The sequence below is a fragment of the Diplotaxodon limnothrissa genome, linkage group LG23 (assembly GCF_057381915.1).
Source record: "Diplotaxodon limnothrissa isolate DT_005_m linkage group LG23, D_limnothrissa_male_GT1.1, whole genome shotgun sequence".
Classification (NCBI taxonomy): Eukaryota; Metazoa; Chordata; class Actinopteri; order Cichliformes; family Cichlidae; genus Diplotaxodon; species Diplotaxodon limnothrissa.
Window position 1 is genome coordinate 16,043,735 of NC_140617.1, and position 24,141 is coordinate 16,067,875.

Genomic DNA, 24,141 nt, shown 5'->3' on the forward strand with positions numbered 1-24,141 from the left:
AGCATTATGGAGACAGCATTACAGTGCGTTGTTTAACTGTATAAAAAGTGAACCATATGAGGACAATCTTGACATGAGTAATGACACAATAAGTGTAAGGACACATGAAGTATATGAAGCCATTCATAGGTTGTCTGATAATAAATCCTCTGGTTTGGATCACATCACTGCAGAACATTTAAAACATGCTAGTGTAAGGCTAGCTCCTCTTTTAGCACTCTGTTTCACTGGGTTTATGATTCATGGCATATTACCAGACTCAATGCTGTGTATTTTACTGGTACCAGTTATGAAGGACAAAGCTGCAAAAGTGAGCTGCTTGGATAATTACAGGCCAATTGCACTAGCCAGTATTTTATCTAAGGTGTTAGAAAGAATCTTGTTTGACAGAGTTAGTGTGTTCATCTCTTCTCTGGATAATCAGTTTGGCTTCAAAGCACGGCACTGACATGTGCATATATGCACTCAAGGAAATAGTCAGTTTGTACAGGGCTAAAAATTCATCTGTCCTCATGTCTTTCATTGATGCCTCTAAGGCTTTTGATCGAGTGAACCACAGAAAACTTTTTGATAAAATGAAGAGATGGGGAGTTCCTCAATACATCGTGAGGATTCTCTCTTACTGGTACGCTCATCAGAACATGCAGGTTAAATGGGGAAGCAGTATTTCTGCCCCCTTTGGTGTCAGCAATGGTGTTAGACGGGGTGGGATTTTGTCTCCAATTTTATTTAATTTGTATGTTGATGATTTGTCCATACAACTGAGAGCCTGTAACACTGGGTGTATATTAGGTAAAGCACTGATAAATCATCTTATGTATGCAGATGACCTGGTTGTTTTTAGTCCAAGCAGTGCTGGGTTACAGGATCTTCTTAATGTCTGTACTGAATATGGTGTGCAATATGACATTGAGTACAATGCTGCTAAAAGTGCTGTTTTGATATGTAGAACCAAGCAGGATAAACAGCTAAATTTCCCTTTGTTTAAACTGGCACAAAAAACTCTTGAAGTTCATAAAAAGGTGAAATACCTCGGTCACTTTATTACTGAGCAAATGAATGATGATGATGACATATACAGACAACGGTGTAAGCTCTATGTGCAGGCAAATACTATTGCACGCAAATTCAGCTTTTGTTCACTTCCAGTTAAAGTGGCTTTGTTTAAAGCGTATTGCACACCACTATATACTGCCCCCTTGTGGTCATACTACAAACAATGTAGCATGCAGAAGCTGCATGTTGCATATAATGATGCGATGAGAATCCTTTGCAGGATACCTAGAAGTGGTAGTGCCAGCCAGATGTTTGTAGCTGTGGGTGTCTGGACTTTTAAAGCACTTTTAAGGAAGCTAATGTTCAATTTTAGAGAACGACTGGATGGTTCGAGTAACAGTATAATTTTAGCACTCACAGATCCGACAGTGAGTGCTTCCCGTTACTCATCCAGTCTCAGAAAGCACTGGTTAAAGTGTTTGTGTATTTATTGATTTATTTTAAGTAATTGTGTTTTATGTATATTATGGTTTTATATTTTTACAAATGTTTTAGATACTTATTTATATACATATATATATTTAATGGTGTATACCTTGTGTTGGGGGGGGGAGTGTTGTGTGTGTGTGTGTGTTGTTTTTTTTTTTTTTTTTTGTCTTGTTTTTATGGACATGAAGTCTGCCAATTAAGATTGAATTGAATTGAATTGAATTGAATTGAATTGAAATAAATATGCTAAGATGAGATAGCTGACTTCATCTAACTAGCAAATGTTGTCCAGGCTACGTTGGTGATACAGTTTTTTTTAATGTGTATGATATTTTTGTCATGCGATTTTAAAGCTGGTCCTACAACCGCATCCAAGAATAACATGCAGCGTATCTCAGAACTGTCGGTGAAAATTATTCTTGGAGCTAGGTTTAATTGAGCTGCATTTTAAAGAGGTGCAATTTCACAATTTGTGTATATTTTCTAAGTTCACTATTTTGTCATGTGTTGAGAAAAACACAGATTTTAAAATTACATGGTCTAATATTTACATTTAGCATAACTGCAACATTATTTTTTCGTTTTTTTTTTTTAAAGACTCGAAAGGACTTGAAATTCAAAGTTTCAGACTTGTGACTTGACTCGGACTTTTACACCAGTGACTTGAGACTCGACTCTGACTTGCCTGACATTACTTAAGACTTGACTTGAGACTTGAGGATAAAGACTTGAGACTTACTTGAGACTTGCAAGACAATGACTTGGTCCCACCTCTGGTTGAAAGCTTTATGGACACTGTTCACCTGGCTGACCATGTTGTACTTGTTTGGTTATGGATGGATATGAGGACTTACAAGTAGGAATTACTATTAGACTGCTACATTATTACAGATATTTCATCTCCATATAGGTAAAGCTTTGAAACCAGGATGCAACATCTGAGATTTTGCTGATAAAACAGAATGCTGCTCTGCAGCCCCAAATTAAGAAGTCTCAAGCTGCGTACATACTGAAGGAGATTTGCTCCAATGTGACAACCACAGATCATAAAAAGTGAATGATATGTGGTGCCTTTAAGTGACTTTGGGCGAAATAACTGCTGGCAAAGTGGGCAGGACCCGCAATCAACTTTCACGTGACAGTTAGAGTGAAGAATAGATCGTGATTTCAAAAGAAAGCTGCAGGAAGAAAAATCTATGTGTATCAGAAAGATGCATTTTTCCAGCATTTATCATGCTACTGCAGCATGAAAGCGGCACCTAAATATGCATAAATTTCAAACTTGGCAAGACAAGTCCAGAATAGCTCGTAATGATCTAGGTGAGATTATGTCAACTTCAAGAGAGACACCTAAACCTGACATATTTAGAAATACTGAAACATGTTATCCATTTAGCTTTCACTAGCATAAATTACTTTGAGACTATACTGAATAATCTACAACAGAAAATAAATCCTTAATGCCTGATAATGGGATGTTTTCCCTCTCATCTCTGCAGTGTGTGCAGCCTGTACGTGTTTGTTTGCTTTGATTAAAAGCAATGCTGTAACTTCATGCAATCCTTTCAGGGCCTCCCTCTCCTGTGGTCAGCTCTCGGGGTTGCATCAGTGTTTCTTTCCCCTTTTAAATCAATATCAAATAAAAATATTTTTGTGTGAACTCATGTCACCCTAACAACACAACCCTGAAGTGACAATTCGCTTTCAATTTTGTGCTAACTGAGAAGGGGGAACGGGGAGCCAGACTGATGTGCAAAATTTCTGGCAGCCCTGCATGACGTTTGGCTTTCTTTGCACATTATTTATTTTTTCAGTGACATTTTTCCCTGCTGTTAATTGTGTTTGAATGGCACTCTCTCTGAGCTGGAACCCCTTAAAGAATTTAAGTAATTTATATGTAGAAGGAACCCAAGCTTAGAATTAAAGCAACTCATATGTCAGGCTAAGCCATCTTGATCCCCTCACCATACTGCATGTAAACTATGTAGAGGATAGCATACATAAGGCCCATTAGGCTAAATCGGAAAGCCTAGCACCCCAGATAATGCAAGCAAAAACTGACAGAGGCAGCCACATAAAAGCTAATTAACAGATGTTGAAAGCAGAGCCTAAAAAGATATGATGAAAGGATTCCCATCCCTTGTGCATGGTTTGAAACTGGATTTAGGTTTGATTAAAGAGAAGTGTAACATGAAATTAATCAGAATAACCTAAAAAGCTACAGTTTAACCAAGTAGCATGATCGTAAGACTTACCTGACATTAAGAAGTGCAGCGTAGGCCTCACTGCCAGCTAAGACATAACTAATTCCAATTGAAATGCTGGAGAAAGACAGTAATAGAAAAAGACAGAAAAGGGGAAAAACAGAGATACAGGCAGAGGAAAGCAGGGAAGGAAAAGGAGAGAAAGAGAGGCGCTTAGGTATTAAGTAGTGATCAGTCATCCTCTACAGTCTTAGTGACAAGCACTCCTCCGTTGTATTAAACATTAGGTTGTTACTGCATCATAGCGCCCGAGGCAATGAAGAGATTTAATTTTATATAAGTTTCTTGTTTACCATGCAGTGCCTTGATCCTCCACAACTTTTCGATTTTATATTTTCTCCAAACAAAAAAAGGTGCCTTCGGGGGGCTACTTAAAGCAAATGTTTTGGTTGTATATTTTACATGTACTTTGAACATCACACACCCACATCAAGCCAGAAATCTGCTTGTAAAATGCTGTACCATCACGAAGAAGCCGGATGTTGCTAAACATTAGAAGTGAGTGTCTTTACAGTACGTTTCAATCCCACGTGAATGACAAGACAGGTTTTTGGAGCTCAACATCTGTTCCATTCCTTATAAGTCTAAGCTCCTGTAATCTCTCAACAGTTGGTTGTTGAGACTGCAAATCTATTAGTGGTTTCTCCAGACAGCTAAATGTTATTTTGGAGCGCGGCGTTACGCCCACTCTTTCATATCTCCCCGCTTTCAAATCTTGAAAGGAAATGCCAACAAATTTAGGAAGTTTTATGCAGCCTAGTCCTCTCATCTACAGCAGTTTAAACCATATTTTTGAACATAAGAAAAAAAAAAAAAAAACTTGCCAGAGTTGAAAAGCATAGAACAGAGAAGCAGTGATGTCAATGTTGCAGCGAGAGATTTCAAAGTCAAGATATAACATGTGGACTTAAAAAGGCAAAATACAAAGAAAAACAACGTTTACTTCTATCATTCTGAATACGTGAACATTTCTGCTAACCTGTGGTGCCACAGTAATACAGTTGTATACACATGAAAACACAACATCCACACAACATAAGTCAAAAACATATGAAATCACACAACTTGCGCAGCACAAATGTCCTCATCAACCTCTGGTATGAGGTTAGACCAAAAAGTTTCCCCCTTAAAACGAAAAATGTTTGCTCAATATAAATTTGGCCAACTTCTCCCCTTCAAACCCTCTGATCCTCTACCTCTGGACAACATCCAGCCTTATAAAAGACTCTGGGATAAAGTTGGGATTCCTCAGATCCAATCACTTGCAAATGCACATGTGAAATACAGACTAGATCTTCTAAACTGTGTCCAAAACGGGGGGCCTTCATTTGGGGTAGATGGTAACATTTGTGCTCGTTTACTGGGAGAACACTGGTTTCTAAACTCATGTCCACACAAACTCTTACACAAGCTATGAACAGTCATGGAAATTATGATGCAACCAGGTCTGAACTCGTACAGGAACAATTGTTCAGGAGATGCACACGAATGGTATGAAATATATTTCTCTAATATCTTTCTCATTTGCACATTCCTGTTACCAGTCATATCTTTTATCACATCCAAAACACAATGATCTGATTAAGGCCTGGTGCCTGAGCAGGAGGGTAAAGGATTTCTGAGACACCATCACTAGCCTGGGTTGTTAACATACGGCAGGGTGAGTCCATGGAGTCATACTGTTGATGCCAAATATAGAGGCTAGCATATGAATATGTCAACACAATTTTGATATGAGCAGTGTAGCCTCATATTAGGCCTACAAAACATATTTGTGAGAAACATTTTTTCTTAAAAAAAAAAAAAATTTCCTTATCCATTTACATCAGTATTTTTAAGCTTTCTTTAGGTTAAAAGACATGATAATACAATGTTAAAAATCTGACATATGGCTACAATGAATAAAGGTTATTACTGTGTTAACTTTTTCAAAGCTTCCAGACAAAATCAGATATCTACTAAACTGAAAATGTTGGTCGCTCCTCCTTTTATGATGTTAGTTTGCAAAATAAACAATGAAAATGCTAAAGATCCACAAAAAGCACCCAACCAATCTGATATTTTCACAAGTAAAAGTCCTGTTTCTGTAAATAGAGTCTAGTGGAGTGTAATCATTTCACTTTCTTGATGGAAAGCGCAGTCCAACAGCAGATAATGAGATGAAAATGTTTTAAGCATAGTATATACTCAAACTGATACGGATTTCTTTAGGTTGCCAATATCTATTCGGCTGTGACAGCGTTCACAGCAGTACATGTGTTTAGTTTCTATGCTAGTCGTGCACTTGTCTGCTTGGGGATGTTGCTTAGTTCTGTCTACTGCAAGTAAAACACAGACTGTGGACAGTAACATTGCAACCCACTTAAAATGAAATATACCCAGCTACAGTATGTGAGCATTCAAAAAAAGGTTAGAAGAAATATGTGGTTCCTGAAAAACTCCAGAGGCATTATCTTAGTTCTCTAGTTATTTAGTAATTTTTGACATCTCATGTGTTGTTTTCATTGAAGAAAAAAAATGGATGTCTGTATTTGTCTATCACCTTCCACTACCTCAAATTCCTTTTTTTGTTTTGATTGACAGGGGTCTATCTGCTTCAGTGTGCTGTGCAGTGTGAGATGCTTACACTTGGTTGTAAGGTGTGCTTATCTGAGTGACCCTTCTGTCAGAGCCAACCGACCTGGCTGTTCTCCTCTACCAATACAGTGATTCTCTCCACAGAACATCAGCGAGATCACCGTTTTCCTCCAGTGTTTGCCATGAACGGTAACTCCAGCTCCTGACCTGTATCTGGATGATTTTATGTACGTTGGCCACACGATTGGCTGTTTGTATAGTGTTTCTAATAATATTTTAATAAAACGTCTGGCCTTTGGTAAAGCATTTTAAAATGACAAAGATTCTGCAGACTGTGTACTTCCCCTTAAACTCACAAAAATGTAAAGGAGATTTGGTAGAGGTTCAGTAAGGCAGATATTTCACACATTTTATCTTTACGACTTGGCTATATAATCCACTCATTAGTCTGCATGTGTGGGTGTGTACGGATCTCTGGGGGAGACAAGAGAGAAGTTTGAGAGTTTCATCCTTAAATTCCAGTTTTATAAAGTCAAAAAAAGTACATGGGTACATGAAATTAATAAAGCGCAAACACATTTCATCAAGCAATTTGTGTTAGATTACTTATATGTACTCATACATTCTGTGTGCATAAGGTGCCCTGCATGGCTGTGCCAAAATGCACATTTTACAGCAGCTCTACCGTGTAGGGCAGTACATAAAGAGCGAGGGGCGCCAAGGGTAAAAGATGCAGGTCGTGTGTTGTGTGTGCGTTAGCGGGGCTGAGCCTCTGCATTGATCGACCACTAAGCCTCCTTGAACACAATGAGGGAACTATCGATTGTCCAGGTGTTTCAGAGCTGTTCACACACTGATAACAAGACCTTCCACCGACGATGTTAAATGCCCTGTGCCCCTCCTCTGTGCCCATAAGGACACACACATGGACACACAAATCTGTCAATGGTGCAAACAAATAATTCAAACCTAAACTGATTAACAGCACACTGGTGTATTTCTGTTAAGAATAAAAAAAAGAAAAACAATGCAGGATACAACAGGATGGACAAGTCAAAGTACTTACACTGGCAACATTTGGTCATTACTTTAATTGAAGACACTTATTTGGAGGGTGATGCATCAGTGTTTTTCCTCAAATTAAAAATAAATAAATATTAGCAAAAAGAATGACTTTTCTAGACCATTACTTCCACAGACTGACCCAGACAGATCATTAGTTTTGAGCCAGAGGAGAAATTGATAAGGAACAGAAATTTCCATTAGGGAAATCAAACATTACATTCCCATTATTTTTGCAGGAAATATACTGTGTGTTTTTCTATAATATGCATATAATTAAAATTAATGGTCAGTATTTTTGCGTCAGCTGTGATTGTGCTTTGCTTTCATGCATAATCAGGAGATTTCGACCTCAGCCAGCCACAGCAGCTTCCATGTTTAAGCATTTCAATGCAAAGTTTCATTTACCAGCTGTCACATTTAAATTAAGGACAGACAACTGAAAACAGGTTACTTAAAAAAGTTGGTGGACTGCAGATGGTGCAGCAGTGATCATATTTTATCACTATTTGGCTCAGGCTTGTAACTCAATATTTCAAGACTGTGCAGCAGAAGCCAGTGATATAAAGTCTGAACCTCAAGGACAGTTTTTACACAAGTCTGCTGTGCTCGCTCAGTTAAGAGTAGTTGTGCTGGTGCAGGACACTGAAATGAAATTACTCGACAATATCACTGTGTAACAACGCCCGAAGGGGGAAAACCAAAAAACAATGGCCAAATATGATATTAGGATTTATTCTAATGTGACTTTTAAAGGGACGGGTGTGAAAAACAAGTTATGAAGCCTGTTCTAGGAAAACTCAGCGTTGTGTCACTAATCTGAAAGAGTAACTATAAAAAAACAAAACAAAACCTTGAAAACATTCATGAACCTAGCAACTATGAGACTACAAAAAAAATAATAAAATAAAAATCCATAATGCACCTTTACAGAACAGTCTTACTAGACTTGGAAAGTAACCTACTGCATGTGTGGGGCTGTGATAATGTTTATAATTCACAGGAAAAACAATTGTGTAGTTTCTCCTTCTTTGGACCCATCACAACACAACACTTTGGGTTTTTCCATTGAGTTGGATCTTAAATGAATGTCTACAAACTACAGCAGACTGTGGAATGCTACTCCACCACCCCAACCGCTTCATTTCTTATGTCATTTCCTACAAATGGGTAGTTCAGAGATAAGTGCACACACCTCGAGTAAAAACAAAACAAAACAAAACAAAACAAACAAAAAAACAGACGATGGAAGGCTTCCTTACATTTGTAGAAAAATGCCCCTCTTATACCTTGCACTTTGTGCAGCATCTTTCACTCATTACAGTAAGAGTGTGTGAGTCAACAATATAAGGATCTGGTGATATTCCCAATTCTTATAGAAGTATTATATAATACTTTTGCCATTTCCAGGATTTTTTAGAAATGAGTTACATTTTTAGAAAGAACTTACTTTCATAATTGTGACATGTACACATTAGGGGGCCGTAATGACTGGGTGGTTTTTACCCGAGGAAAGCATATTTGGTTATTTTCAAGTTTTTATTAATCTAATAAATAACTTATTTACAAAATAAGTTATTTCAGAAGCTTGCTTGGCAGCATTAAGTTTTCATGGGAAACTCTGAACAAGCTATGCACTCTTGGTATGTGTAGTTTATCCCAGATGCTGACAGGCACTCTAAGCACTGTCATACTCCATGGTCAGTTTCTCAGTGAATGAGAAGAATCCGAACTACTAGTAACTTTAGCCTCCTCCACAGATTCAAACCAACTTGAATAAAAGTTCCCATGGCTTCAGACTTCTGCCATTCCACATGTACTGAGGTCCTTATCTCCCAAGGGACATTGAGTGCTTTGGAAGTGGGTTTATACCCTCACCCTGACCTGTGCTATCTCAAGAGAGTTCCAAGCCACGGCTTGAGGTAGGCTTGGGGTAGGCATGGCGGACCTAGCCTGGTGACCCTTACTGAATACATGCCCTGGCTGGAATCCCTTACCAATTGTTCCAGAGGTTGTAATGGTGCCACTATACTATTCAGCTTCTTAAAATCAGAAGGAGCATAAGAAAACAAACACCACAGGCTGAAGAAACAGCTGGAGCAGTCTAAGAGTGATCAGCCCTTCAAAAAGGAAAGAAAAGGAAACTAAACTAAAACAAAAAATGCTTACAGCTCATTAACAAAGGTTGAACTTATTCTCCATCACATGTAGAGCGAAGTGCTGCAAAACACTGAATTCAACCACATTCCGCCCACACTCAGTGGTACTTAATGTGTGACTGGTAAATGATGCAACTTTAAGAACCTGCAAAGATCATTGCCATGGTAACTTACAATTGGAAGAGGAGAATGCAGTTAAAAGCATGGCTCATGGGGCGGGAGAGGAAGATTCGCCCAAGCAGATGAAGGTTCGGCTGCAGACTGCCGGCTTGGTCATGCAGAGCTGCTCCATCCGGCTGTAGTAAACCTGTATCTAAAAGACACAGACAAATGCAGGAGGCAATCAATTCACCGAACCTCAAACTGCTACAGTAAAAAAAAAAAAAAGCTGCCAAATGTTCAGCTTAGCACATCATTTCCAAAGAAAGTAGACTCGTGGCCCTTTTATCACAGGTTATAGCCTCAATGTAGACATGAATGATAGTTTCCCCTCTCAGATTTTCATTTTTCATGTTATTTGCACTTTTTCAAGCCTCCTGAAGGTGAATAGCACTAAAGAACATATCCAGGAATTTTAAACATAAAAATAATCCATCCATCCATCAGTTTTCTTATCCAATTCAGTCACAACTAAGCTAGAGCCTATTCTAGCTGTCATAGGGCAGACAGGAGAACACACCCTATATAGGTTACCAATGTATCAGAGGGTTAACACAGGGACAGACAACCATTCACACTCACATTCACACCTACAATCACCAATTAATCTAACAAGCGTGTCTTTGGCCTCTGAGACGAAGCAGGAGTACCCAGACAAAACCCACACACAACACAACAAGAGAGTTTAAGGTCACGAACCCCCACAGAATCTTTTCATTGTTTTCATGATAACCCCCAAGAGACAAAAAATGAGTGAAGACAACATATCAAAAGAAGGGTGTTTAAAAAGTTCTTTGGAGGCTTGACGGTCCTTACTACAGCCCATCACTTTTTAAATATTCTGTTTCAACTACCGATTATGCTATGCATTGTTCTTTTGAAGCTTATTTCAGCTTCCTTAAAGTGCTGACTTGAACACTGAGCTTGAAGAATGCTGCAGCTATTGCCATAGATTCTGCTCTTCAAGTAACCCACAGTCTTTGTTGCTGCTGTTCTGGGTTTGAACTCACATGCATGTTGCAAGGACAGATGATAATAACTTTGATGAAAGTGGACCTGGCAGAGTGTACATTATTAAATGTGACAGTTAAAACCAGCATGTTAAATTAATGGCAAACATGCCTGTTAAATGAATAGCAATGCAGAAGTCCATTAAGTAAGAGTAGGGCACTGAAACACAAACACAACAGCATCACTATACAAAAAAAAAAAAAAAAAAAAAAAAAAAAAAATTCCAAACCAGAACCAAGCAACTGCATAGCATTAACATGCAGCTTTCATGGTGAAGAGGAATTTTTGTCTGATTTGATAATGATGGCTGGTTTATACTGGGACACATCAAATTTTAAAAACAAATCTCCTTTGACTGTTTTTTTTAAGCTTGTTAACCGTTTTACTGATGCATAAATGTATAAGGTGCATTTCAATGCTGTAGCTGGCCAAGACAAGGCTAACATCCATTTGCAGGTTAACAACAATCTATATACATATACAGAATACATTATGTAAATATGTCCAACACGCCACTTTTCTGTTTTTTATTTGCAAATAGGGCTGCCACGATTAGTCGACCAGTCTCGATTACGTCGATTATCAAAATCGTTGACGAGTAATTTAATAGTCGATGCGTTGTTTGAAGCTTTGCAAGATCACAAAAGACGCAGGAATAAGTAGTAGGATTTTAAGAGTGTAATAACAGACTGAAACAGAAGATGGCAGCACTGCATATACAAGGATGCCAGCTGCCGTTAAACCCCGAAGAAGAAGAAGAAGCTGGGTCCAGTGTTGCCAACTTAGCGACTTTGTCGCTATATTTAGCGAGTTTTCAGACGTGAAAAAAGACGTGAAAGCGTGTATCGCTTTTACTCTCAACAAGCAGCGGGTGCTGTAACGCAGTCAGTTCTTTTACTCTTTTACTCTTATGCTGTTTTGTGGATCACAAGGTTTAAAACTACTTATAAACTGTTAAATTATAATATTATTTTATGCCATGTTATACCCCTAATTAAAGATTGTGAATTATTATGTAGTTTTAGTTTGCAGTATTCTCCTGAATTAGAAGAAGCTGATAACTATTGCATTAGTTAAACTGATTTGCATTACATTAGACTGCTGATTTATTGTGGATGAATGATATTGTTTTATGATGTTATAAGAAACACTGTTTGCAGAAAGTCATCGCCTTATTTGTCTGATTAGAAGAGAACAGAGCATGCTGGAGTTTTCTGCCCCATCTCAGCAGGAGCAGATAAACGGGGAGCCAAGGTCGTAGCTTAGGCGCCGTGTGAGAGAAAAGCATGTGAATGTTTAGGCTTTTATGATAAGGTGGGGGCACCAGAGGCTATAAGAGTTTGATTAATGCTCCACCATTTTGAGATCTGAGGCTGTCTGCATACAGTGTCCATCTCCCACGCGTGTGACTATTAAAATCATCGTTTGACTTAACCCGGCCGGACCAGTGTTGTTATTGTGGTTTTTTTCTCTTGTCTCCATCCCCAATATTTGAACTCGTAACAGCTTGGGTTACGGTGGAGTTACACACAAAGTAAAGGAGCAGGGTTGGAATTGTGACATTAAAATAAAACAATAATTGCTAAAAGAAATTTAATTTGTAGTTCTAAATAAACTCTAAATGCATTTAGGATGTTTTTTACTCACTTTATGTCTCTTCCACGATGTTATTTCTCTCTCCAACAACATAGGTTACAATTAGATTAGCATGACCAATTATGCAAATTAGGCGATGACGTCATTTAGCGACTTCTAGGACAACCAATAGCGATTTTCCTTACTGAAGAGTTGGCAACACTGGCTGGGTCCCAGAATTCATAGCGCAGCCCAGCTCAGTTTCCAACAAAGGTGGCAGCTAGTTAGTTTTAATATTACTCTTATTATTCTTTCCGGGTCACAAAATAAACGTTTAACATATTTTCAGGCGAGAATGTAGCTGTGTAAACCTCAAATACCTGCTCAGTTTATCAAGACACCACATATTTTCAAAAGCGCTCCGACGTTTTCGGGGACGTCTGTTACACACCAGCTCGATAGCTAGCCGGGGGCAAGGCTCACTAGAGCCTGTGAGAACGCCGGACTCCCGGCAAATCGTTTTCAAACCCACCGCCGTCTTTCGCTGCTCAGGTTAAACACATATAAGTCACTTAGATAACTTAAAAATGTTATTGTTTGGCTTTTTTCAGTATTTTATTTGTTCCTGAGTAAATCAGTTCGGTGAGATTAAAGTTATAGTTTTCACACAGCTGAATAAACGTCCAGCAGACAACTGACTATCAGAAGTGTGAGATGCTCGAGAGTATATACTCCGGTGTCCCGTTATATTTTAGATAGCAAGGAGTTTATTAAACTTCACCGAAATAATCTGCAAATTTCATTAAAATTTAATAAACTATCATCTTGTCTTTATTTTTAGTTAGCACAGACCTTAAACACTTAAAGCTGTAAGCTAATGATAGTTATATAAGAGCAGATGCATGCTGGTGCAATAAGCTGTACGTTTTACATCCAATGGATGCATGATCTGATCGGTCGACTAATCGCAAAAATAATCTGTGACTAGTCAACTATCAAAATAATCGTTTGTGGCAGCCCTATTTGCAAATAATCCATAAACTGCAGAAGGCATAATTCAGAGACCCAATAGATCTTTCAATTACTGAGAGCCACATCCTGAGTATGTACTTGAACTTTTTCTAAATCATGGTTTATGTATTGACGTTTCCTTTTTATCTCCACAATTTAGGTATACTGACGAGTTTATCTATGACTCTACTCACGCAGTACTTAGAGAGGTCAGTCATACATTTAAGTCAAGGTAAAGCTAGATACTAAAGATATTATACAGATGATATATGTAAATGTAGTAATGCTTGTGATATCTACAGCTCCTCTCAGAGTATTCCAAGCAGCACTGGAGAGGAATGTGATTAATTGCAAGAGATCTTTAGTAAACAAACCCAAGCAATGAATGCAGAGAATTTATGAGAAATGTGTTTATTTCTATACATGTATGTGTAAACATGCAGCACAAGCATCAATTTAGAAATGCAAAAAGAAAGCTTTGAAAAGCAACCTTGAATATGCCTTATCAATAATCAAAAAATAATTATAGTTCAAAGAATTAAGCAGCAGGTTCTCACTAATGCATAGTGACACCAAGCATCATTTTATGATGCGCAGGGTAGTATGTTACTGAATTTGGCAGTATAAAACCAAAGTAAGTCAGAATTTGGGGGTAGACAGAGCAGGGAGTGGTATTTTGAAAAACATCACAATTTAGGTTAAAATACACCTTTCACATGTAAAAAGGCAAATTTCTCCCATCTCTAGCAAGTGCTTCCTTATTTTCCATTACCACAGCCTCACAAAGCCAAGATCAAGGCTTTAACTTGTTTTTAGAAATTTTTTAAAGAGTAGACATTAAGCAATATTTCTGTGCACAATATCACACAAATACCACAAATAATGTATTTGTGTGATGGTTTAAAACCATCACACAAATACATTGTTGAACCATTTGCAAATTAGTACATTTGCAGTGGTCTTGAATTAACAGGCAAGCATTTAGCAGAAGTTTTACTATCAAACAACTACAGTGCAGATCAGAAAACACAGAATTCTTAGTAAATTATGATTATATTCCTGAAAAACTGGCTTGCAAATTAGTGTTAGTGTCATCGCTAATATTTAAAAATGATTCCTCTACTTTAGGTTATAACAAATTAGGCTTCATAAATTAGCACACATGCATATCTCCTGTTTAACACCAGTTTAATTAGTATTCCTGAATGTAATTAGTGATCTGAAAAATTTAGTCAACAGAATAATATAATTCAAATCTGTCCTGCCCCAATGTATTAGTTTAAGTCCATTTAAAACACTGGGAAAAATTCCTATGGAAAAAATCAGTAACTGCCTCCCACATGAGCCGCTCAGAAACAGAATGTTTTTTTTCTTTTTGTACAACAACTTGAGCGCAGCTATTAAAGCCTGCAAAATGTGACCTTCATATTATAAGAAATGTTCTAGTTACAGGCCCTCAAAGTACATAGCAGTGGGTTGAAATTTGGCACTTTTTAAGTAGACTTCTTTTTTCTTTTTTATAACTGGTAACATCTTGAGTACAAAAGATACACGTGAAATTTTCAAAGTTGAAAAACACATTTAGAGTCTAAACTCTGCAGAAAAATCTATTTTACACCCACTCCAAATGTTACAATCTAAAGCTAAAAGCTCTCTTTTCCCCCCAGAACATCTTTTTCTATAACTAAGTTTGAGCATAAATGTCATGGGGCATTTCAAAGTTTTAATAGCAAAATATATTTAAAAAATATACACAAAAATATATACACACACGCAAACACGCACTTTGTTATAGTATACGAAATGTCTCAGTTTTAGCTACATTTTGATGGAAGAATCGTGTTCCAGGTTTGGTTCCTTTAGCAACAAAATTACTTCTAAAGAATTTAAGTTTGTATAACGGGCTTCTCACCTGCTTCTGCATTTTCACTGTCATCATCTTCTTCCTCAGTATGAACTGGATCCTCCACACCCACCTGATCCATGACTATACACTCTGCAACACCTGTCTATGATTACCACAGAAAGTAGAGTCATTTAGCTTTCCGCTTGACCAAAACGAAACCAGAAAATGATGAATAAGTAAGGTAAGCTTTAATACACTTCTTCGTTTGACATGCAGGGAAAGTATCAGGGTAAAGATTTGTGTTTAAAAAAAAGTTCTAAATCCATGCTCTGTATCATGTTTCTGTATCAAGTTTTCATTCCCTTAATCCCTAATCCTTCCTAAAGGCTCCAGCTATATTCCGTGTCTTTGATTATTATTAGTGCAGAATGAAGCTTCTAGCTTCTTGCCAGTTAAGTACTTTTGGACAGCAAAACATAAAATGTAGGCACTACACAGGTTTAATTCAGTTACTGACCTTTAAGGATTCCAGCTGCATCACCTGACATTTCTGAAGAAGCTCCACAAACAGGTAGATCAGCAAGGCCTGCATGGGAAAGAATACGGAAAATACATGTAGGTTTTGTGGTTGAAATGGTTGTGGTCGTTTCATGAACTATAAAACAATAAAATCAGAGGTTGTGTATTACTTACCTGGACAAAGAAGCCAACAATAAAGGAGAACAGGAAAGGCACCAGTCCAGCATGGGCTATCGTTACTGGAAGACCTGCAAATTAAAACGAGGTGAAACTATTTCTGAATTTCATTCCCATCTAAGCTTACCAGAAGATATGTGCTAGACAATGTCTGACTCTTTGTCAGCATATCCACCTGCCTGTCTATCACCATCTCGGCTCGTTTTTCGCTCTCTCAGACACTCCTTTGTACTCTGGCTCAAACTTCCCATAAAATTTAATGGATGGTGCTGATTTCAATATGAGATTTAAGTGACTGAACAAGTATTAACTTGGAAGGGCTCCACCTTTGTGGAACTACATGAAGACCCTGCTGAAAACAAAGTACTTAAATGTAATGTTCCATGTAATTTCCACCTCTACAAAAATCTCTCTGGTGTTAACTACACTTCATAAACCACACTTAAATTTGCACTGCCAATGACAGCCAGGAGATGGACAGCGCTTTAATTATGCTTCAAGTTATATTAGAAAAGTCCATCCAGTAGAAAGAAAAAATACAGCTCTCTAAAGTTTCGACCACTGTGTTAGCCAAGTCACAATACTCCAGTGCAGTAAACTTTTAATAAATCCTTCTGTGAAGAGTCGGGTTTATTTTGAGACTGTGTGTGAAGGATCTTGTTTCTACTATTCAGTAAATTCTCAGAGCAGTTTGTAGTGTTGTTCATCTCATACTGAAATGTACGATATTCCTTCTTTTGTCTCATCCAGAACTCTGGTTGTTTTAAACGCTGCCTCTGAATTTGTCTTGTTTTTCCAATAGTTTTTTTTGCTTGCCACCAAATTACCTTCAGTCTCAACATTAAGTATTAAGTCACTTGACTTACTGTTCTGACTCATCATCCAATTCCAAGTGTCCTCAAGAAATGTGTATTCTGAATCCCTGCAGATTTTTTTTTGCACAAGGATTCAGCATATGTCAAACAGGAGCAGCAGGGAAGGATAACATGGAAACAACTATGTACGTAAAAGTATGTAAAATTTTGCTTTTGAGGTGTTCATCTGCCCTGATAAGAGTTCACTTGAACATTTACTTTGTCATTCAGAGCGTTATTCTCACTCCGAATAGTGATTTAAGTTTCAGCGTTTTGTTTCATAAAAACCTCCCGCTGAGATTGGCTCTACATGTGTTCCATAAGCAGAAATGAGTGCATCTCACAAAGAGCTTACTGAAGATGTCAACTCATTAACCTACTCTATGTGCATCAAAGCAAGTGTTAATTCATCTAAAAACAAATATGGTCAAGTGCTGAGCCAACATAATAAACCCAAGGCTGATGACTCAGAAAAACCAGCAAACAAACAGAGAAGAACAGGCTTTAACCTTAATTTCCGAAGTAGACCTTTCAGAAGAGGAAGAACAACTACTCACTGTCCAACCATTTTTAGTACAGAAACAAACAAGCGCACACACAGAAAAAACAAAACCATAATAGCTAAAGTGCTATTGTTGCTGCGGACTATACACCCTAGCCCAAGATGTTAACCTCCAGGGCCCTGTTTCAGGAAGCCGGTTTAGAAAACTCAGAGTGAAAAACGATACGCAGGGTTGAGTAACCCCGAACTGTCCAACTCGGAATATTCGGTTTCAGAAAGGCTGATAACAATTAGTTCAATCAACGCGGAGTTGCGTCAACCCCAAGTGAAGCGCGCGGACGAGGATACATAAAGCCCTGATAAGCGGAGCACAGATTAAGCGAGTCACCATGGAGACGGAGGGAAAGAAGGCGCGGTCAATGTATTTCACAGCGCTTGAGGCCGAAATTCTGATGGCAGCATATGCCGATAACATGCAAATTCCGCGGAAAAAAGTAACACAGCCACAGCTGCAAAAGAAAGGGAGCATGCATGGCAAAACATAGCCGACAGAGTCAATGCGTGAGTGTTAATTTAAACATTGATCTAGGGATTTCCACCCATTTAACACGTTATTTTATCATATGTTATTTTATTTGTTATTTTATACATTTTATTTTGTGATGTGATGTGAGCGCAGGTGCAACCCAACAGGCCCCAAACGTGCCTGGCAGCAAGTAAAAATGAAATAGAAAAATATAGTCCAAACAGGTAAGGTGTAATTGTATTATGAGCCATAGTGCTTGGTCTGTTTGTCCCATGTAAATCAATTGCAGTTAGAGGCTACATTAATTTTCTTTCTGTAAGCACTTATTGAAATTATCTGAGCACATTACAAGTACATATTTGCTTACTCTGTATGCTCAAATGTGACCCGTTATAGCCAACAGAAAAAAAGCGGAGGCCCGAAAAACAGGTGGGGGTCCTCCACCACTCACAGAGGCTGAGCAGTTGGCCCTCAGCCAAAACAGTGGGCGCCCTGTGGCCGAAGGCATCTCTGCGGGGACATCCTCTGAGTCAATAACCCCGCAAGACACAAGTGCCTACATAGGGGGTAAATTCAAAATAATACATGATGTGCATACATCCTTTCTTCACAGTCACCTTTGCAGTGCTGCTCATTCATTTGATAAACTCTTTACCATAATGGATTATTTTGTAGTGAAGTTATTTTCCTACTGATTTTGCCTTCCCTCAGTCTTGGTTGTCTTTGAGAGCATAATGACAATGAAGTGTAAGGTGACTGGTATGTTTGTTAATTGCCATTTGGTCCCTTGTAAGTTATAAGTGACCTGTATAAACCTCATATTCTATCAGTTGATGGTGATGGTGTACTGCATCTGGTGCAGCCTCCTGTTGAGCCAGACCAACATGCAGTTGTGAGTAATACTCCACAGATTATATGAGTTTACAGTAGAACAGCAATGTTGTTTATTTCTTTACTACAGGAAAATAATGAAGAAACATTGACAGCTGTTACAGAGGAGGAAGCAACAGAGACACTTTATGAGGTTTACATCTTTTAATACTTTGTGTACAGGAAACACAGGCGACCAATAAAGCCAGTTGAACAAAAAATCTGTTTATTCGTCTTTCAACATGTTGAGGTGATGGGTCAAAAGAAATGATTGTGACATATGGTGTCTCTGACTGCGCTTCCATCTTGTATGTCCGTGGGAGGGTCAGGATGTTCATGGTTTGGATCACTGCTGATGTTTGGTTCAGAAGGACAGTGTTCTCCTCTAATTGTGGCAATGTTGTGAAGAATCACACATGCCACAATAATGTCACATGCCCTTTCTGGGGTGACCCTGAGTCTTTGCAGGCACTGGAACCGGGCCTTAAGCATTCCGATAGTCATTTCAATTCTGGCTCTTGTCCTGCAATGAGCCAGATTATATCGCTGATGTGGGCCCGGTTCAGGGTCAGGGTAAGGGGTAAGCAAATAGGGTAAACATGGATACCCCCTATCACCAAGCAAGTAGCCAGTGAACTCTCCTAAGACAGAAGGATACACTTCAGTTCAAATGTCCCTGAAGCAATTGGTCTTTATATATTTTACAGTATTCTCAACTCACCATGTCCAAATTTTGTGCTCAGTGTACATTCACGGAATATTTGTGAGTCATGGACAGAGCCTGACAACTTGGCTTCCACATTTGTGATAATGTTGGCAGCATCATATATGATCTTCACAGTGCAGAGAACACAAATTAGCATCCATTACTATAATGAAATAATTTGTTAGTTTGAAATGCTACAGGGAACTATGTACCTGTACATTAATGCTGTGGAAAGACTTCCTGTTCACATAGTCTCCTTCATTTACTGAAGGAGCAATGATTGGAATGTGAGTGCCATCTGTACAGCCAATCACGCCTGGGAACCGTGAAAATAAATGTAAAATTTAAGTAGTAGTTCAAGTATCACCACATCATAAATTAAGTTTTGGTCATCCTGATACCTGCAATTTTGTGGCATCCCTCTTTGATAAATCTTGTGGGTCTATGACCGGGGAACACCACAGACGAGGAGACGTTTCAGTGCAACTGTAACATTCCTGACTGCCCGACAGACGGTAGCCTTGGAAACGTGCTCAGCGTCACCAATATTATACAGAAAGCTCCCGTTTGCAAAAAACCGAAGTGCAATACAAATAATATGTAATGAACTGAGAGCATGTCCGCGATGTGTCACATGCGTAATATATGGCCTGAGGATGTTATCCAAATAACTTATAGATTGTGCTGAGAAACGGTAACGTTCACACAGAAAATCATCAGGAAATGATAAAATGTCCAAACGCGCTCTAATCACTCTCTCCCGGCGGAGAGCTCTGCGGAGAATTTGGGCTTCACGATCTACTGGCTCTTCAAGGACGGGGCACGCCATGTCCGACACTTCCTACTGTCAGGTTTCCGACAAAGGGGCGGAGACAGTCAGGGTTAGTTGTAGTAAACCTGCTAGGGGGCAGGTTAGCTTCACGGAGTGTGTCGTCATAGTGACTCACTGAGGCTTCATCTGAACTCGCTTTGTGAAACCGAAAACCCAGAGTTTTCGTTAACTCAGGGTATACTTACTCAGTTTTTCCACTAAACCGGCTTCCTGAAACAGGGCCCAGGACAGACTGACGTGTGTTTGCTTATCAGACGTTTTACTTGATGTTGTAAAAACTGTGATTCATGCACCTCAAGAAAAAAAAAGCTGTGAATATGTGAATACTCACCTAAGATTCCAGTTCCCAGTATTGTTGCAATGGTCAAAAAGTCTGGGAAGACAGAAAGTGATTATTTGAGTGATTATTATTATGATTATTTCTTGTTCTACTTGTAGGAACAAAATGTTTGACTTGAACATACAAAATAACACCGAGGTTCACAGAAAGACAAAATTAAATATATTGCAAATACCAACTGAGTTGGGTGAAACAAATCAGGAGGAATGTCTGCAACAGCCTTAAGCTGAGAACGCATGGTCAAAGGTGGCCTCTTCCTGCCCAGGCCACACCCTCCAGGGTAGCATTACTTGCTGCAGCTTCGGTTCATAAACAGCTTTTGCCCTGTTTGGTGGATGTCTTCGAAGTGCAACCCAAACAACACACATTTGGTACAGAAACTATGCCATCTTACAAAAAGTAGTGCATGCAAGGATCAGCTGCTATAGGGCCAAAACTTACTAAATATAACAGTGTTCAACACACACCATGAAACTGAACACAGCCAGGACCTTCTTTACTTTCATTCATTAGATTGGGGTGGGGGAACTCCAGGCCTCAAGGGCCGGTGTCCTGCAGGTTTTAGACGTGTTCTTGATCCAACATAGCTGATTTAAATGGCTTCAAGTTCTCCAGAGGCCTGTTAATGAACCAATCATTTGATTCAGGTGTGTTGATGCAGGATGATACCTAAAACCTGCAGGACACCGGCCCTTGAGGCCTGGAGTTCCCCACCCTTGGATTTGATGGAGCTGACTCAACACTAAAGGTTATATAAGAGACAGCAAAACTAGGGCTGCACGATTTTGCATAAAATGAGAATCACGATTTTTTGGCTTAGAATTGAGATCACGATTCTCTTTTCCAGTATAAACATTTATTGCACTTATTAACTGCACATCAACTTCGTAACAGTTGAGACTGAACATAAAAACAATAAATAAACATAAAAACAACAAATGTCTCACATTTTGTCGTTGCCGCAAAATGTTGTACTGCTTGAAATTCCGTCTCCACCGTTGCTCGACACTGCGTGTATAGAGCAGGTAGTGCAACAATAGAAAAATAGTTGCGGGACGGCACTGTGTAGCGTTTGTCTAGGGTGTTGATCATTTTCCTAAATCCCTCGTTTTGCAGTGTTGATGGGAGCCATATCTTTGGTCAGGTGATAAATAATAGCCTCCGCAATTTCTTTGTGCCTGCGGAAGTTCGACGTGTATAGGGAAGCGCTGTATAAGGTTCCCGTTATTGATGTTTGGGTGGTTGTCCGGGACGGATTTTCTCCTGTCACTTTCTCGTCATCCCTGACGTGCTCTCCGTTGTTTTTCCTGCTAATTTTAGCATCACACGGCACAGCTTCTGTATCACGTGGTATAAGGCTCCGCCCTTGTCATTTGTTGAGCAGGAAGAGTGAGCGCTTGTTTTCATGCAGATTACGTCCCGGATCAAAATGCGGTACAATCGTCGTCGTCTTTTTTTTTTTTTTTTTTTTTTAATCGTTGTCATTTGGAAATGAGATCGCACATAAGTATGAATCGAGATCGCAATTTTCTAACGATTAATCGTGCAGCCCTAAGCAAAACCATACGATATTTTTTTAGATTTGACATGACAACTCCAGACCAAAGAAGTAGGGGTTCTACTTATATATCCCCAAAACGTACATTACAGAGTCTTCAATATTTGTCGAGCACCTCTCAATTAACAGTTTCGATTTATATATATATATATATATATATATATTAGTGCCTTCCCACTCTACAGCTATTTTTAAGGCTAAATTAAATTGACAAATCACACTGACTCACATTATCATTTCCTAAGCATACGGATACTGAATAGAAAAGCAGATGAACGCATTGAGTGTATGGTCTAGCATAAAAGACAAAGAAATAAACCAGGCAGCACAAATTCAAATAACTGAAGCACCCTTCCTGATATCTCAGCAGAGCTTTCACTGTAACTCCACTGTGCAATTGGCCTTTTCAGTGCAATCACAGCTGTGGAAGGAACTACATTTTTCAGAGCTGCACACATCATCTCCGAGCTCACTCGGGCTCACATAAACAACCCGTTCTATGTAACCGCTATCACTCTGAGATTTAAATTCAGGATTACAGTGAATAACCCCAAACGATCCTTCACACTGTCTCCATCAAGCAGCAGATATCACAGATATCAACGTACACTAAAATGTTAAACAGCAAAATGAAGCTGTTAGCATTTTCCATAATTATAATGTACCACTAACTCAAATGAATGGTCCTGGTCAGTGTTATGGAGTTTGCAATCTTTATGTTTGGGAAGCGCAGTTTTTGCTTATTGGGAATAATATTAGTATCAATTGGTATTAATTAGCAATTAATACTGCTGCACTTTCATGTTGGTATCTCTGCACAATCTGCAACATGGATAAGGACATTTTTAGGTGAGGACAACTTTGCACTCTTTGAAATTAATGTGCACACAAGAAGCCACAACATCACATGAGAAGAGAGAACAGAAAGAGGGTAACTCTGCTGGCCAAATAAGGAGAGAGGACCAGGGAAAATAACAGTAAAGGACCATGAAATGTTATGCCTTTATGCAGTGCAAGCTCCATCTGATCCACTTTTAGTCACTACTCACTGTAGTCAACCAAGCTCTCCTGCGGGTATAGTCTACATTTTGTCTCATCATGCTTAAAGTGTGTGTGTGTTGAGGGGGGGAACTCCTAGGTACTTCTTTTTCACTAGTCACAAAAATAGTTTTGTTTTGGGACCACATAGTATGTATTTTGGTGGGCGAGTAATTCTACGTTTACTAGAGCAGGGGGGTGTTCAAACCTGGCTACAGAGAAAATCACTCAGCCATACGATTTGTCACACATCACCACCATGAGGGAATGAGACTGTCTCAGATTCATTCTTCACTGCATAACGGTTAGTCCAAACTAAGGTCTGACCAATACCGGGACTGTGGAAAGAACTCAAACAGTGGAACAGTGTCAGTAGAACCAGTGTACTCCATACACCACACAGTAGCAGGATTTATTTAGCATATGGCCACACCCACCTTATATAAAACTGTATATATATATCAAACACTGTATTTAAAAGAGAGAGAAAAAAGCTACAGGCCACTATGTCGACATCTGAATTTTTATAATTATGTGAACTACTTTTAGTATTTGAATTACTTTTTTTTGACTCTGTACACAACCAGTTGATTTTAAATCAAACAATAAACATGTGATTGAAATGCACCATCTCAGCTTTAACTCACAGGGTTTAACAAAAGTGTTGCATTCACTTTTTCTAAATCACAGCCATTTGTATACATAATTCTCCATTTTCAAAGACTCAAAAGCAACTGGACAATTGACTCAGGTGAGGCCTTCACCTCTGGAATACATTGAGCACATAAAAGATCTGGATTTGATTACTTGTTGCCACATCAACAATACAGACACTCTTAAAAAAAGAAATCCAATGGCCAACTTAGCAACACCAAAAGGCCTGAAAGACCAAGGAAGAAAATTGAAGTTGATGATGGCATATTTTATTCTTTGGTTAAAAAAATAACAAACAAATAAATAAACCTTCACAGCATCTAGCAAAGTCAAGAGCACTCTCAAGGAGGTAAACGTGTCAATGCCAAAGTCTACAATCAAGACGTGTTCTCATGAATATAACAGAGGTTTTACAG

The 24,141-nt window shown here is 38.7% G+C and overlaps 1 protein-coding gene across 1 annotated transcript in view; it reads right to left on the reverse strand.

Moving 5' to 3' along the window:
• Positions 1-24,141, reverse strand: part of LOC146607763 (uncharacterized) — a 96,884-nt gene that overhangs the window by 67,885 nt on the left and 4,858 nt on the right. The window contains exons 2-7 of the mRNA XM_085348000.1: positions 20,467-20,508; positions 15,843-15,916; positions 15,667-15,735; positions 15,216-15,312; positions 9,722-9,860; positions 3,741-3,806 (exon numbers count right to left, since the gene is read on the reverse strand). Coding sequence (XP_085204126.1) covers positions 3,741-3,806; positions 9,722-9,860; positions 15,216-15,312; positions 15,667-15,735; positions 15,843-15,916; positions 20,467-20,508 — 487 coding nt within the window. The remainder of the gene's footprint in view (positions 1-3,740; positions 3,807-9,721; positions 9,861-15,215; positions 15,313-15,666; positions 15,736-15,842; positions 15,917-20,466; positions 20,509-24,141) is intronic.